Genomic DNA, 16,405 nt, shown 5'->3' on the forward strand with positions numbered 1-16,405 from the left:
AAAAACCCACAATGAGAAAAGATGGTAAAATCTGTATACAGGTCTTCCCTCTGCCTGCTGCAGTGAAGACACACAGCAGGTTTTGGTGACAGGCAGGACAAGGCTGACTCACATTCCCTGCTGGGCCAGCTGCCTTTCAAACTGAGGGCCTGAATCATATGAGAGAGGGTGGGGAACAGATATGCCCAAATGTTACACCTACAGCAACATGACACTGTGGGGATTAAAGCTATTGTTCTCTGGACAGATGAAGTACATTCAGTTTTTCAACATTAAAATAGACCTAATACATTCTCAGTCAGAACTAAAATAAAGAGGACAGTCACATACATTGTGACTTATTTTCACTCAGTGAAAGTAAACCAAATACACATTGCAAGCAGTGTGGAAGATGTCCACAGCACCATTTCATTTTCATAATTTAACTTCATTCTTAGCAACCTTCCAGGTGTTTTCAAGTTTTAACCCTTTAAAGTTGTGATGATTAGGATCTAAGATGCCTTTGTCAAAATTAAGACATCATCTGGCTAAAAATATTCATGTTGACAATGATTTAAACAATAGAAGAGGAAGGTCCAAAAAAAAAAAATCAAAAATCAAAAATGAACACAGAAGCAGCCACACTGACAACAGTAGTTGTTCCTTTACAATATTGTATGTATGTTCTTATATATACTCTTAAATATAGTAAGATAAAATATTTGGCAGGCATATAATTTGATAAACAATCTTTTGTTCGGATAAAATACAAATCCAAAGTGCACTTTTGGTGACTTTGTGCCAAGGCTTGTGGCAATTATCTCCGGCAAGTGCACTTGTGGATATTTCACAGTTCGAAACATTGTCTCACATCTGACATACAAAAAAACATGGGCTTGTGAACAATCTAGGTGCTGACTGCTTTTTACAGTCTGTTCTGATTACAGTTCGCAAGACCAAGGATGGAACAGAGGGGGGCTGCTGACCCTGAAGTTGGTGAAACTCTGTGTTTTTCTGTCTGTTTATTCGGCCTTTTCTTTGCCATCATCAACTGGCTTCACTGGCTCTGGTTCCTCCAGCAGGGCTTTTTGTCGCTCCCTCTCCTTCACCAGCTGCACACCACAGTAGGTCACAAGTAACACTGAGAGGGTAGACAGAGGGAAACCTGGAAATGGAAAGAAAAAGGGAAAGAAGTGTAAATGTATGTGGGGGGGAAATGACAGAAAGGTACAGCTTTAAAAGAATGCAGCATTCTTCATGCTGTGCCTTGAGCAGATGTTCACCTGCAGAAAATCCTGTAACCACTCTACAACTCCTTCTTTGTTTTTTTTATGTGAAAGAAAGCTCTTGCCATTCCCTACCTTTGAAAATCAGTCTTCTGGCCACCAGTTTGGCAAACTCCAAACTATTGAGGGAGAGAACATTGTAGAGGACAATGGCCCAGAAGTTGGCAGCATTGAACACACCACGGATCCTGCGTGACATGGCTTCACCCATAGCACCCTAGAAACAGAAGTCATGCAGGAAAACATTCAAGGATGTGGCATAAAATTTAAAGTTCCATATAACTTCCTATTGAGTATCCCTTTGGAAAATTGTTCAGTGTTATCATTTTCCTCACCTCAATGTTAGAAAATGGTGGTATAGAGAAGAATTTAGCCACCCATAGTTCAAAGTTGAGGCCAAAGCAGTTGAAAAAGGACCAGACATAAACCACTTCACATGGGCCAAGCCACAAAGTGGTGATAGCAAAGGTGCAGAAAGTTGCCAAGAGCTCCTTGAAGATTTTATTGTGATTCCCTCCAATATAGTCATAAACATACCTGCAAAATTTAAACTCAGATTTAACTCAGTGAAGGATTATCTTTTCTACACAGGATTAACAATATTCCCTTTCAGACACTCACTTGCACAACCAGTCATTGATGCCTCTGTCAAAGTGCCTAAAAAGACAGAAATATTTCATGTAAATCTTTTATGGTTTAACACAGTTAACAAACAAACTACACAGTGATTTATTTCGACGCCACACAACTAGTGCGAGTCACACGTACGTCTCAGCAAAGACATAGAGCATGGTGATACACTTGGGGGGCTGAGGAGGGTCCAGGTGGTCCAGTGTAGCCACAGTGTTGATGACACCAAACATCGCAGCTGATTTCACCCAGTCATACACCAGGTTGGAATAAGCAAGGCCAGCTGCAGAGATACACAGTTTATGTTGACGCTAGCTCATAAAACTTCTAATAAAGTGGTAGAAGTTGTTTGATAAAACATATAATACTTGGATTGAAATATCATGATGCCACAAGCCAAACTAAATATTAGCCTTTTAGTAAATATTGGGTGTCGGTCAGCAATAATGCCTAATACCAACAAAAGCTTTGTGAAATTCATTTGGAAAACCTGTAATAAAATTGTATTTTCTTTGCAGTTGTATGTATTGTTTACTTCAGCTGCTAAGTATCCCAACAATTCTTCTACCATTAGCCAGGTGAATAAAAGAGAAGCTAACCCTGACAGAGTCAGTTTGTCTGGGGTTCTGTGAAAGGTTTAGGTGTCCTATCATGGTATCAGTGTAATTCAAGGGTCATTTCTACTCCGAAAAGAATTCAATCTAAGAGTATACAGTAATCATTTGTATTTTTTATGGCATAAAAATGGTTGATTCTGACTATAGTTTCATTGAATAATGAAAAAAAATGATCAGCATTTATAAAAACAAAACACAAACATCAGTGCCAGATGTACCAGACCCTTTACTGATACTGTATGTAACTCACCCAGACACCAGTCAGAGAGTCTGGTGACCAGCTTCATGTCACTGGGGATTGTCAAGATGTAAAGATAGTGGAAGAGGACGTCCACCAACAGAATAACTCCCAGGTGCAACAAAGCCTTGGTGGTGATGTTCCACATCTCCCTCTCTTTGCGTGTCAGCTGGGCAGTGTTTGCCTGTGAAATAAAACCTTTCAGTATTGCAAACAAGTCGGCACTCTTCTGTAATATGATGTGATTGTCCACTATAGCTGGAATAATAGTAAGTGATGTGTGCAAAGGTTACTGTTTAACTAACAGTAGTAGTAATACACAGATTTTGAACTAGGTTATGTTGACAAATTCTTACATTGTGATTTAAAATGAGAATCTAAACAAGTTTAAAAGAGAGCACTAAAGAGACTAAAGGTTTTCTTTTCTGATTCTGTCCTTGGCTTTCAGACTAAATAATATAAACACATCAGCATTCTTACACAGTTTCATCAGCTGTTCTAAAATGACACACCATGAGGGTATTACATGAACCTCCAGGAGCCTTCTCATATATCAATCATGAGTGCTGGCTCACTAAACTTGTCCACAGTCACTCACCACATTCAGTTTAATCTTAAAATCCTCACCTGGGCATGATACCTGTCAAAAGTCATGATAGGTCCAAAGAAGAAGAAGGGGAGGTAGAAGTTGTATCTCAGCAAGTCAAAGAATGTGTAGTTGCCATCCTTCTTTTCACAGTTTTCCAAAGCGAAGCTCATACAGCGTATGATGCTGAAGCCACAGCCGCCATAGAACAGGATGTCTTGCAGGCTGAAGGAACCAGTCACCAAGGATTCCTATAGAAGTCAGAGGTACGGTATTCTGAGCATAATGTAGAAGTGTGGACCAGTGAAAAGGACGATGCAGTGTGGTGCGGTCACTTAAAGCCTAAACTGTAAAAAACATTTACATAGAAATACTTAACTTATACAACATGGTGGTATTCTTTATAATTTCTCTGAAATAAATTTCATAATATATTATGACTGTGCAACATGTGGATATGTTAAAAAATACTGCATTCTATTTTATTCTATTCTATTATATGAGCCATACAGTGTACTTTAACATATCTATATTCATATTATGCACAGCACACAACATTTTTGTTATGATACCTTTTGCACAAATATGGGCTCATCTTTTTCTATAGTCTAAGGTATTGTAATGTATATTTCTGTTAATATCATCTCTATGTATTCTTTCACTTGTTTTCTTATTATTTATTTTTTCAAATCTGTTCTCTCAGCCTCATGTTTTCCATGAGTTTACTGTAACTTACAAAACCTTCAGCTCATTCAAAAGGCAGAAAATTTAATCATATGGTTTCCACTGGCAACATTTCCATTAAAGAATGAACTTTAAGATTCTTCTCCTGTTCTATACATGTCCTTAAAATACCTGTGGCTCATTCTTTATCAGACAACTGAGAATTCAGCACTGTTGCGCCTACAGCATGGAGCTTGCCCGCCCGCCTGCTGATTTGAGGTTTAAAGTTGGAACCACCCACTCACCTGCCAGGAGTTATAGGGCTCCAGCTTGATGGAGGCCAGTGTGGTCAAGCCTGCTACAAAGCACATCCATTTCCTCTTGACCAGGGCAACGCTGTAGAGTATGATGCAATGAGATAGAACCAGAGCCATGAAGGTCCAGCCCATGGTGACCAGGACTGCCAAACCACCGTACACACCAAAGATTAAGGATCTGTGCTGTGGGTAAAGAGGGGCCAGCGTCGGTGTAACATCGTCACAGGATTTTTGTACAATTCATGATGTAATGCAACACACACGAAGAGTGGTGTTAGTACAGTAACACAGTAGAATCTACACCAGTGGATGTACTTTAGGATGGAATGATTCATTTGTGTGAAATGAATCTACTGTTCAGCTATCAGTGGTTTAAATGAAACACGTGACAAATGTTATTAAATTTACAAGTTTATTAATGTTACCTTACATCCATCTATACCAATCTTCATTGTAAGCATGAAACAACACAGAAAACAAGTTTGAAACATAATGAACTGTTTTAAATATGCCAAAATATTCATGAGAAAGAATAATAGATAGAATACACAGAAATGTTGCAATCAGAGGAATGTAAGTCATGCTCATGCATCAAGTTAATATGATATTAGACCTTGCAGTACAAATATACAGCATAACAAAACCATTTTGCTCAGTAGAATAGAGAAATAAATTGCACTGAACTGACCTGAATTTGATTACATCAGTAAAAAGAAGCTTCGCTTTAAATGTGTTTATAGCACCTGTTAGATAAAATCTGCTGTGTGACGCTGACTGGAGCAAAGCTTGTGTTAACTCACAGGTGTAAGAACATACATACAAACAAACACACATGTACATGTACAGTGCACACATACAGTACAATGCAGCTATACCTGCATGGAGTCTGAATACAGTTCTATCTGATGGACATTCACACTACATCTTTCTGTGTCTACCACACACGCATGCACACACCTTTGGAGCTATCAGGGTGAATATCTTGGCAAAGATCACATGACCGGCGAGAGCAAAAAGGATATGATTGCGGAATGTAGAGAACCACATCACCCATTCGAAGTCCGCAACATCCTGTGGCAAAGGAGAGGTGCAATGGCAACCACTGTCTTTTGATATACAGTACTGTAGAATTAAATCCAAATATAGCTCACACTGAGTTGAAAATCATACCATTTTCCTGCCAACATAATGCCATCCTGGTTTCACACTTCCTTTGAAGGCCCTTCTGTTTACATTCTCTGAGTAAAGAAGAAAAAACCTAGCAAACAATATGCAAGAAGCTGTGCACTGGTAATAGTACTGAATCAAAAAAGCATTAATATTTCAACTCATGGCAGGATGTTGTAATGCTTCTAGGCTGAGGAGTGCTAAATCCAGACTTCAGACAGCTTTATCTAACGTGAACCCCTTTTTTAAGTTAACCTCCTGTAGGAGTTCAAATTTGAACAGCTTTGGTGTAACTGCTGGATTGTTCACAGTGAATTTATTGTGTGAGAGCACATTCAGTCTATTTGATAACATCAGATATTACATAATGTACTCACCGCAAAGCTTTCTATTTTTGAGGCTGGCATCGACACTCATATGGTTATAACATGTGTGTAAGAAATTTGTTCACTTCACCTGAAGGAAATGCTAACAGAATTTATTTTAAAAAATTGAAATACATCATAGTGATCATAATCCTGAGAGCAATGTTGAGACATTCAGTACACATCAACAAATGCAAATGCATGCAGCCTCACAGCAGGCTCTCCAGCTTTGCCTGCTTACACTAATGGCCATGAAAAAGGATTCCGCGGTGTGGAGGGGCAGTCAGGGAAAGCCTCTTACTTCTGGGAACACAGCCAAACTTCTATTACCAGAATACATTGCTACTGTAGCATGGAGACCTGAGTATTATGAATGCCCAAGGAGGGCAGCCATAAATGACCATTTGAAGAAACAAATATTGTAGTATTGGAGAAGAAAACTGAATAAGGGAAGTAAGATAGTCTAATATCTGACAACATGACTCCAGTCCCACCAGTCTCACAGCACAGGCAGTGACAGACAGTGCCATTCACCACATCACACTCAGTCCATTCAGATCTCTGTGTGTTGTAGCATTTTTTCATCCTGGATAAAATATTTGCAATTAGGTGGCTTCGTCCTCAGTGAGACTTAAACTAAAATATCTCCATCAGAAAAATAATTAGAACGTAACTGGATCACTTTTAAATTGTCTTCATATTAAAACATGGAGGGATTCCTTGGGGGAGGATGGCCTTTTTTTAATTTGCTACATGAAATTAGTTTGAGGTGCAACACAGCAGTGTTTTAAGTAGGAAGGAGATTTTAATAATAAATTTACATTGTTACATACAAGTGATTTTTCACTGAGGTTTATTTGAATTATAGGTGTTGACTGGGTGCAACTCTAGATTGGCTGCTGGAAAAGTGGAAAAGTGTTTGATAAATATAAATGAATTTCAGTGAATATCAGCAAAGTTCTGCCACTGTGTTACAGATTTTTTGTGACACTGACAGTGTGCATGTGTATGTATGCTTCAGACATCGCCTGACACATTGTGCACTCACCACTTGAAGCCTCAAATATCCAACTGCCTGCCCATATCATGGCCACAGCCAGTACAGCTGTGTAGAAATACAGCTCATATCTGGGGAGGGCAGTCTTGATCCCCATGGTGAATCAGTACAGAGGGAGCCTAACAGAATAGAAAGCCACACAAGATTAGACCTGACTGAAGGCAAACGGTATGAGCATGAACAAAAATAAACTAAAGCTGGTAACAGAACATAAAAAAAATGTTTTCAAGAGATTTATCCGTTTTTATTGAACCGGTGTTTCTGAAATATCATTGATTATTGTGAAGAGACTTGTGAAGTTGTGGTCAGGCCTGAGGCCTCAGTATTAAAACATGCACTTTGACAACCTTGTTTTAGAAATACTGCGTGTGGTTTAACAATAAAAATTACTAATAACAAAACAAAACACAAAAGATACAGCATGCTATACTATCACTGTATTAATTTCAACTGTTCCGTGTAGTCAGTACCATTCATATAGATTTACTTGAAAGCAATAAACAAATTACAATACATCCAAGTGGTAAATCAGCCTAAAGTAAGCTTAAACTGTACACCCTCAAACACATACAGTGTGGCCTATCCAATGTGCCAACACAAATCAGCATGCTCTTCTTGACTTAATACAGACGAAGGTGTTTTAACGTGGTGACGTTTTACTAATAATCCTTTAAGATCGACAGGCCAGTGACTTAAATAGGACTGCAGAACCCTGGCTCCTCGGAATCAGCATCGTCAGCTGCGCAACCCTACCTCTCCTTCCTATTATAGCTCTTGCAGTTGATCTGCTGTACAGCAGGGCAGCTGCACTGCTATGTGATCTGAGGGGCAACGGGGACTCACTTCACACAATAATTAGCACTAACGGGAATGACCAAGAATGGTGCATCTGAATGGGAAAACAAATATTCTCCAGTGAAGAATAATGCACTTGTCATTGATTCTGTATTTCAGGCTCATGTCGCACACTGAGATAAAGTTAAAGGAGTTGGACTGACAAGTCCTGTCCATGCCAAGATGTAACCATGGCTAAGAAGGGCCCCCAGAAAAACGTCCTGCATACAAATTCAGGTTTACTCTTTTACTGCTCCATGCACACAGAGCCACACGGGCATTGATGGTTACTCTTATATTTAACCTTATGCGGAAACAAAAGATGTTTTTACTAACCTTGTATCCGCTTCACACTGTCAAGAAGAGGGCAGTAGTGTTTACACCCCGACTCTTTAACATAAAGTATAAATAAAAGGAAACGGTTTGTTTACAGCTGCTTTTCTAATTCATCCGTGTTGTGGAGACTTGCGGCTGACGCTGCCTGATCACCAGCCTCGATCAGTCAGGATGTTGCGGACTCAACTAGGGGAGGAGGAAGGGGAGGAGGGGGAGGAGGAGGGGGATATATTTATCCTTCACTGCTCCACCGCAGTGAGGGGTGGTCCACACCGAACCCACCTGACCTTACTGGAGCGCAAAAGCATTGCGGGACAATTGTTAAATATGAGGAGGAAAGCAGGTGCATCAGTCAGTATGTTCACTGTAGGAGCAGATGTGAAACTCAAGCAAAACTGTAATTGTCTGGACTTGAAATGCATTAAATTTGGCATGCAAATATTACAGAATCTACTAAATGAAATAAGAGATTAGATTTAAAACGTCCAAACGCTGCTGCTTGTTTTTTTAGTCTATGTTTTATTGGGTTAGGCTACCCTCTTTAATACTCTGTCATAGGATTCTTATAAAGTCGTTAAATTGGTTAAAACCTAGAAATACCACTAAAAACCATGCGCTCCAAAGCTGATACTGCGACTGGTGTGGTAATACAGTATTTCACTGCAATATAAACTACTGTATTTTATCATTATGAATGTAGAGTATACTTGAAACATTTTCTTAGGATAGACACTAGGTGACGCCCTCGCCTTTTAAACATGTCCACTAATCAACGTGGAAAGAACATGCAGCAAGGCTTTTAGGTTAATATCAACAATTTGCTTTGGTGTCCAAATTGGCTGCGATTTGCATGTTAAAGCTGCGGCTGTTTTGCCATATACAGTGGTACAAAGTGTTTATATTCCATAAATGTATGTATAATTTTTATGTCAGTAATAAAGACCTAATTTGTTGCGTGCAGTACAATAATTGCAGAGCGAAGGAAGATTGAAAAGGCCGTGTCCCAGCCAGAAACATGGGTTGAACTATGTGGTGTGGCGAATTTGTGCTGCCTGCCTGAGAGAATCCGTCACAGAAACAAACCGCCCCCTCCCACTCGGAGTGGCCCCGCTTCAGAAGCAACTCAAAATACATAAAGCCTCCATGTTGCACAGGGAATGTAAGGCCAGAAGACATGAACTGTTTGTTTGAAAGTGTCAGCCAACGTTGAACAACTCGCGTTTGATAAATGTTTTTGGACAAAACAATCCTCCGACGGGCTTCCTGGTGTTTTCAACGTTGTTCCAGACACGGCCTCACAGTTTGGATCAACGGAGCTGCAAAGCTAACTTGCTAACTTCAGTTTGTTAGCAATTCAGCGTCGTTTTTTTAAAAGACAGATATGCTATCAACATTGCCCACAAAATATTTGTTTGCAGCGATGATATTTTGCGGAGAGCCATAAATGACAGCCATTAACTGGATTCCATTGACCACCGTGCTAGCTGGCTGGCTGGCTACCACAACACTTCGCCCTGGACGGTTGTCTGGCTTTGTGGGCTAGCTGGTCATCCTTATCTTAAACAGCTAGCTAGCTAACCGTAGTTAGCAAAAGAAGTAAACGCACTGTCACATTGTGGGAAACAAAACAAGAATAACCACCCGTCTAAATGGACCACATGTCCATAATAACCCAAGTTTCCAACCCGAAGGAGGAGGAAATAATATCATTCAGCCAGGAAAAGGGTAAGCAAAGTCAATTAATAATAGATAACTAATGCTAGCAGCTAACTACTTTTCTCGACTGACGTTAGCATTTAGCTCGCGCTTGCTAGCTGCTCTGGGTGTAAGACGCTGGTTGCCTGTTTGTTGATAGTCACATAAAAACACGGATGGTCATATGGAAAATGACACAGAATAAACTTTAGCATTAGGGGAGCTAACAGACTCTCAGTAAGCAACCCGTATACCAGGGGGACCTTGTCCGAATAAGTTCTCGAACTAGCTTAACGATTGTTTGCTTGAGCGCTCGGTGTGTAGAGCGCTACAGTGTCAGGACGTGTTCCCAACAGTACCCCATTAAGTTCTGCTCAATTAACGTATACGTTACTGATCTTTTGACACATATTAGTTGTCAACACTAACTTGAGTCCATTAATGACATGCATTTGCATATAACACTTTTTGTTTCTTGGCTTCTTAACTGAACTGAAAGTTTTGACAGGTGATATGAGCCACAAGAAATTACAAAGTTAATGGTGGTTTGGGAAGAGGGGCAAAAGTTTTTTCAGGACGAAACAAACATCCGGACAGAGAGGAATGTGTCTGTTGTCATTAATGTTGGATGTGAGTTAGTGCAGCATTTTCATTCGGACATGAAACTTTGTGGTAAACCCATCACGACTTTGATAATCTCGTAGGATGCATATATTTAGATTGATGTTGGAAGATCTGCTTTTGCTTGTGTTGGAAACATCGAAGCAATCTTATGGTTGAATGTACTTGCTTTCTGTTTTGTATTAGGCAGTGAAATTCACTACTAGTTAAAAGTGGTGTCTTCTTATTTTTATTATCAGTAAAATGTGATACACATTTAAAGATAAAATTGTTAGTTTGACTGTAGGAGGATCCCAGTGTCAAACTCCATCTGTCCATTGCTCTTGACTTATTTTTCCACTCACACTCAAGCGTGGTTTGCAGTGGATGTCAGCTGTCTCCCAGTGTTGGGTGATATTGACTAAAAACTGTCAGGATTTTTTACTGTACATTTGTGGCAACAATATAAATAACAGTATGAAAATAGTATTCAACATATTTTTTACCCACAAGTCAAATCTGCAGACAGTCTTAATAGATGTGCAAATAGTTATCCAAAAAGTCAAACTTAAGATTGACCACCATCCCAACTATACCAATTAGGTAGGCTAAAAAAGAACATGAATTTTATTTACAAATCACTCCTTGTAAACAGTTTCGATTGGCACCATGTCTTCAGTTATGCAACGTGCCCCCCTCCTCTGTCAGTTTGTTCCAACGTTTACTACTGTTGTCACAGGCAAAAATGCTGAATTAAAGGACTTTGCTTACTTGTTGTCAGTCTAGCATCTGCTTTGTTGTCTTCACACTGCTTCTGGCTCTCCTTGTATTCTTGGTAGGCATTTTTGCTTGAGGTCGTGGAACAAATTTGTGTTTGCACCCTTTTTAGGTCTTACAATATAAGTTACAAATCATAAATATTTGATTCACATTTGATCTCTTGTAGCCAAACAATAGAGGAAGCTCCTTTTTTCAGAATTAATTCTTCCATCAGGCTTACCCCTTCTTCCACTATTCTTGTTCTGTTTGTAGACGTACTGGGCATGCCATGTTAAGGCACGTATACTGTTGTCATACTGCATATCGTCAGTATCTTGAGAAGGACAAATTCTTATTATAGGGAGAAATTATACCTGTATACCATGGCTAGTGTGATTTTTGGCACAGCCCTTCTGTCTCTTTCAAGACCATAGCAGATAAAGTCCATTTATTTACATTCTTTGTTTTGCTGACACTTGGCGGGTCACCCAGGCCCATGGGATGCATATCTGTATCACATCTCAAGCCTCACTTCTCAGTCCGTTAGTAATGTGAGAACCCAAGTCTTTCAAGCACAACATTGCATTCTCCTTTGAGGGTACAAAGGTATCCCTCGGCAGTTACTATGTATTCTTTGCGACTTGAACATGTATGGGCATCATGGGAGGTTATCATTGCAGGCATGTGTCTGTTATGGCAAAATATTGCCATGTATGGCAGTAAAAAATATGCCGATTCCATTGCAGTCAGACATATGCAACTTGACAAATAGCTTGATATTATGTTTTAGTAAAAATATTGTGATGATTGTGATTTGTTATTTTGCCAGAAAGGTCTTTTACAAGATGTTTTTGAAACGGTTGTTTTCATTTTATAAATCAAACTAGAATGCCTAGGTGTTGTGAAGTCACCGGGACCACTGGGTATGAGCAGGACTGAAATAATTAGCCAGTTAAGTGGTTAGTTGATTGGAAAAATCTTCTGCTAATGATTAAAATTAAATTGAATGAATTGTTAAAATTGCTTTTCCAGTACAAATCCAGCCAGCTCAGGCTATGGCTTTATAAAAGCATTTTTTTATTGGCTTTTTGCCTTGTTTCTGTACATTGAAAAGGTTTGGTCTTGTGGTATGTATTTGTCATGTACAGAGCTAGCCCTTTGTATTATTCAATGAGTTGTGTGGTTGGTGTGGGGGTCTGTAGCTGAACCCTGTGGATATTAGGCAAGAGCAGTGGTGCAGCTTGGACAAAGTTTCACAGTGCTGACATGTTCACTCATCTATAGACTGATTAATTGAGAGATTGACAGCTTAATCATTAATTTTATTTAGCAACTAAGTGTAGTGAAATATATGTATTGCCTCCTGAACTCGATTGGTGTGTAGTGCTGGTTAAAGACGCACTGTGGGGGTAATTTGCAATTTTGAAATGGTTTTAATTGCAGAATAATGAATTGGCACAATTCAGTCAGTGATAATGGGCCTACTTATAAAGTCATGTTATCTGTTGTCAGTTGCATTTTGGTATTATCTAAAATTGTTTACCAACAGAAGAGCCTTGTGTAGCAGCACACACAACACAGTGGAAATTTACTGTTGTATGTTTAACAGCTACATGAAAATCATACTTAATAATGGCCTCAGTAAGTGCTGTATGTTGTGCAAGAGGATGAAGTAGAGCAGAGATGTTGCTGTTTGTTTTCATTTTCTCTTAATACTGAGTTCTTCCCTTGAGGCCAAGTCAGATATTACCCAAAGTATAGAAATTGTGTGGCCATGTTGTTTCTTCCATTTATTGTTAACATTATAAAAACAGCTGAGTTTGAGGGACTTGGACATTGACTGTGATATGACTAGGATTTTGAAAAGATCCAGAAAGTATTTTTTTATTTAACATTTGAACAGGTATCAAATTTCTCTCCACTCTGTCACAATCATATATACAGCAGGATTCTTAGTTTTGTTCCCTGAGTTTATTGCATAGCCAGTGACCTGACTGGCCCTTATCTATTGCAAAGCACTTAACATGTAGCTCATCTCAGCACTTGTCTAGAGGAATTTAACAGGTCTTCCATTGCTTGAACAGACTCCAAACTGTCTGCATAAGAATTGACCACCTTTGCTCTCAGTGTGTCTCCACTGGTTGTCTTACAACATGTGCCTGCCTTTCACACTGATCCGACTGCCAAGCAGCAGCAGCAGCAGCCTAAATATAGACTTGCTGCCCTGTTGGCCAGGGCACCACTGACCCCCAGGCCAAGTATAACCACATGCAAAGATGACAATGATAATTTAGCATTTTTGCAGTCATACTGTGCTATAATTTGGAAAATCAAACAAACAGACTTGATTTTCAACATAAGATAAGTTGAGCTGTGGTTTTAGCGGGTTTGTGTTCTTGATGAAATTTTGTACAGTGTATAAGTGTAAAGTCACCATTGAGATTGTGGCACTAGACCCTTAATGCAACAGTGAGATGTGTGGGCACCTGTTGTGTGATCCCTTTACCTCTAAGACCAAATACTCTTGTACAGTCAAGACATTTCTGAAGATTGACTTTTGTTTGGTAGTTTGCACTGAGGACTGCAGTTGTTCAGTGATTGCCACTATCACTTCAGCCAGATAGTTTGCCACTCTGGACTTTGTAAACATGCTTTTTTTTTTTTTTTTTTACTTTTGATTTGCTATTGTAACCTACTGTCTTACTAATTACTAAGGAAGTCATGTTAATATAAATACAAATAAGACATGTTTTATTATTAAAAGGCTTGTTACACTTTTAAATATGATGAACAGGGGGCACAGCAACTCAGTGGGAAGCTTTGTCTTATTACAACAAGAATATCCTGAGTTTGGTTCAGCTGACCAGCTGGGGCCTTTCTTATGTATGTTTCCTCTCACACTTCACGCCATAGATGTGTTAGATCCACAGACATGCACTTTCATGAAACTGGTATAGAAAATAATCTCTCAATTTGTAATTAATAACTGCTATCAATGGGACTGTTGTAAGTTTGTGGTGGAACAAGACTTGCATTGACATTTGCGTTATATACAGTTGTGGCCACTAATATGGACACCCCAGCATTTCTGTCAGATAATGCACCACTTTTCCCAGAAAATTATTTCAGTCATAAATTCTTTGGCATTCTCATGTTTATTTCTTTTGTTTGCATTGGAACAGCACAAAAAGCAGAGAATGAACACAACACACCATAAACTTGATTTGTATTTATTTCATTATATAATACATCAAAGTAATAATAAAATTTTTGAGTGTAATGTTAAGTTTCTCGCCACCTCATAATGAACTTGTATGAAACAAACATTATTGGGACTGACAACAGCATCAGAGTGAACAGACCAACCTTAGCATGTGCAACTATATGTGTGGTGTATTATGCAACATACTTGGCATTCATTTTATTTCACATGATGCAACAATAAACAACACTTGATGAGCTGCTCTAATTGTGCACTGCGCTGGTTCCTTCTCCATCCTTTCCCTTTTTTTTTTTCAGTACGTTTAAATGGTACATGCAGTATTTAACAGACATCATTTTTCTACTAGGCTGCATTCAGATCAGTGTTTAGAGGCAGTGTCCGGGGTGGGGGCCTTGGCAATGTCAGTTCAAATAATGTTGTACATTTGTTCTTTGGCCAGAATATCTGTGTCTTTCAGCACCTCCTGATGAGGGACGGCTGATGGGCAGTCTTCACCAGGCTGACCAACAGCAAAATGTACTGGGCAAAGTTTTCATGTAGAGTTATGCTGAAGAAATCACCATGTTTTTATCTATGGATTCATTCATTGATTTTACAGATTTTTTTTTCTTTCTTGTTTGAAATGCTCCCCCCCCCCCCCCCCGGCCTGCTAAAGAGATGGAGGAGAGTCAGTCTGAGTTAACAGGGGAGTTGTGTGATTTTTAAACAGCTGTCTGTGGAGATCATGCTTCACTGAATGCACCAGGGAAAATAGACCTGAAGCAACAAAAGAACGGCTCATCCAGGGGTGATGTATCGCATACAAGTGTGTGTCGGAGGCACATTTGACAGAATGGAGTTTTATCTGCTATGTGACAAATGGGTCCAAAAACACCCTCAGTAAATTGGCCTTAATTGCATCTGTGAATATGACTTGCTGCCTTGTTTTACAGGCTTCCAAACCGAGTCAACACAGTGTTTGGCTAAATGATTGATTGGTCAGACTGATCTTTTGCTGTGACAGCAAAGATTTGACATGGCAGGGTGCCATGGTGAAATGTTATCAGCGGAAGCACTGCAGATATAGCAAAAAAAAGCATCAGTGAGTATTTTACAGGCAATAATCTGAAAGAGAAACTAGCAACCCTTTTTTTTTTTTTTATATAAAAGAGGACAAACCATATTTATTTGACCCAGTCAAATATGGTAGATTTCTGCACTTTCTTTGCAGGTATTTAGCATTAACTTTAACACCCTGACTTTGTTTCTGCATTGACTTAGTGTTGCAACAGTATGAGATTTTCACAGTATGATACCAAGAGGAAGCATTTACATTCTTAAGTAAAAGTACTACGGTCACTGTAAAATAGGCTACTCTGTTACAAGTAGAAGACCTGAATTGAAAATGTTATGTCAAAGTACGTTATGATCACAAAAATGTACAAAGGATTAAAAGCAGAAGTAGGCTGCTCAATGCAGAAATGATGTACCTTAAAAGCAGGATTTGACTGTTGAAGTCAGTTGAGGTTGAGCTCTGCTGGACTATTTTGTATCAAAGTGCAACTATTGATTGTTTTTATTATGGAATAATCTGCTGATTATTTTCGCCATTAATCGATTGACTGGTTGGTAAAACTTCTGACAGTAGTGAGAAATGCCATAACAGTACCCTAAACGAAATTGTTGTCAAATTTAGTGTAGGTGCCCGACAGCACAGCCGGACTTCACTTCGCTGGGGTTGGGCACAGCACATGGGAGGAGAGCACACATGCGCAAATCGCACAGATTTTGAGTGCCAGTTGCTAGGTGACCAAAAAACTTTCCAGGAGGTGGTTAGCAGATATTAACTGGTTTTTCGAGCAGTGGATTTGGATGCATGATGTGTCTATCTACATATTAGTGAAAATCTCTGACGTCAGCTGTATTGATGATGAGGAGGAGATGATCTGGGCCTGCCAAAATCAGATTCTGCTTCATTTTCTTTATGGTTTGTCACGTTCTCTGCAATGGACGTGTTGAGGTTTCGACAGTGCACTGCGTCCAAGTTTTACTTGTTTTAACATGAGCGCAGGGA

General features: G+C 39.3%; 2 protein-coding genes across 5 annotated transcripts in view; one reads left to right on the plus strand and one right to left on the minus strand.

The window, feature by feature from the left end:
- Positions 1-694: 694 nt before the first annotated feature.
- Positions 695-8,333, minus strand: hhatla (hedgehog acyltransferase like, a). Of its 3 annotated transcripts, XM_020604496.1 has the most exons (13): positions 8,076-8,333; positions 6,897-7,024; positions 5,487-5,554; positions 5,274-5,387; positions 4,742-4,762; positions 4,305-4,499; positions 3,378-3,587; positions 2,763-2,934; positions 2,034-2,178; positions 1,887-1,922; positions 1,601-1,802; positions 1,341-1,482; positions 695-1,144 (listed from the first exon to the last, which is right to left on the minus strand). In XM_020604496.1, the coding sequence occupies exons 2-13, from the start codon at positions 7,000-7,002 to the stop codon at positions 1,002-1,004; spliced, it is 1,554 nt and encodes a 517-aa protein (XP_020460152.1). In that variant the 5' UTR covers positions 7,003-7,024; positions 8,076-8,333; the 3' UTR covers positions 695-1,001. The 3 variants fall into 3 exon arrangements, with proteins under 3 accessions (XP_020460152.1, XP_020460154.1, XP_020460153.1); XM_020604498.1 differs by lacking the exon at positions 8,076-8,333 and having other exon boundaries at positions 5,487-5,552; positions 6,897-6,974; XM_020604497.1 differs by lacking the exons at positions 5,274-5,387; positions 5,487-5,554; positions 6,897-7,024; positions 8,076-8,333 and having other exon boundaries at positions 4,305-4,494; positions 4,747-5,211.
- Positions 8,334-9,062: 729 nt separating this feature from the next.
- Positions 9,063-16,405, plus strand: part of LOC109962667 (CTD small phosphatase-like protein) — a 19,898-nt gene continuing 12,555 nt past the window's right edge. Inside the window, exon 1 of one of the 2 annotated variants that reach the window (XM_020604564.1) lies at positions 9,063-9,800. In XM_020604564.1, coding sequence (XP_020460220.1) covers positions 9,725-9,800 — 76 coding nt within the window. In that variant the 5' untranslated portion in view covers positions 9,063-9,724. The remainder of the gene's footprint in view (positions 9,801-16,405) is intronic. The other variant, XM_020604565.1, reaches the window with a different exon arrangement.

The sequence above is a fragment of the Monopterus albus genome, unplaced genomic scaffold (genome assembly GCF_001952655.1).
Source record: "Monopterus albus unplaced genomic scaffold, M_albus_1.0 scaffold66.1, whole genome shotgun sequence".
Lineage (NCBI taxonomy): Eukaryota > Metazoa > Chordata > Actinopteri > Synbranchiformes > Synbranchidae > Monopterus > Monopterus albus.

Excerpts from the sequence above, each read along its gene's own strand:
- hhatla (XM_020604496.1), bottom strand. The coding sequence starts at position 7,002 with ATGGGGATCAAGACTGCCCTCCCCAGATATGAGCTGTATTTCTACACA. Across the intron at positions 2,179-2,762 it reads ACTCTCTGACTGGTGTCTGG|CTGGCCTTGCTTATTCCAAC; the intron begins GTGAGTTACATA and ends GTATCTCTGCAG. Across the intron at positions 1,803-1,886 it reads ATCAATGACTGGTTGTGCAA|GTATGTTTATGACTATATTG; the intron begins GTGAGTGTCTGA and ends TAAATTTTGCAG.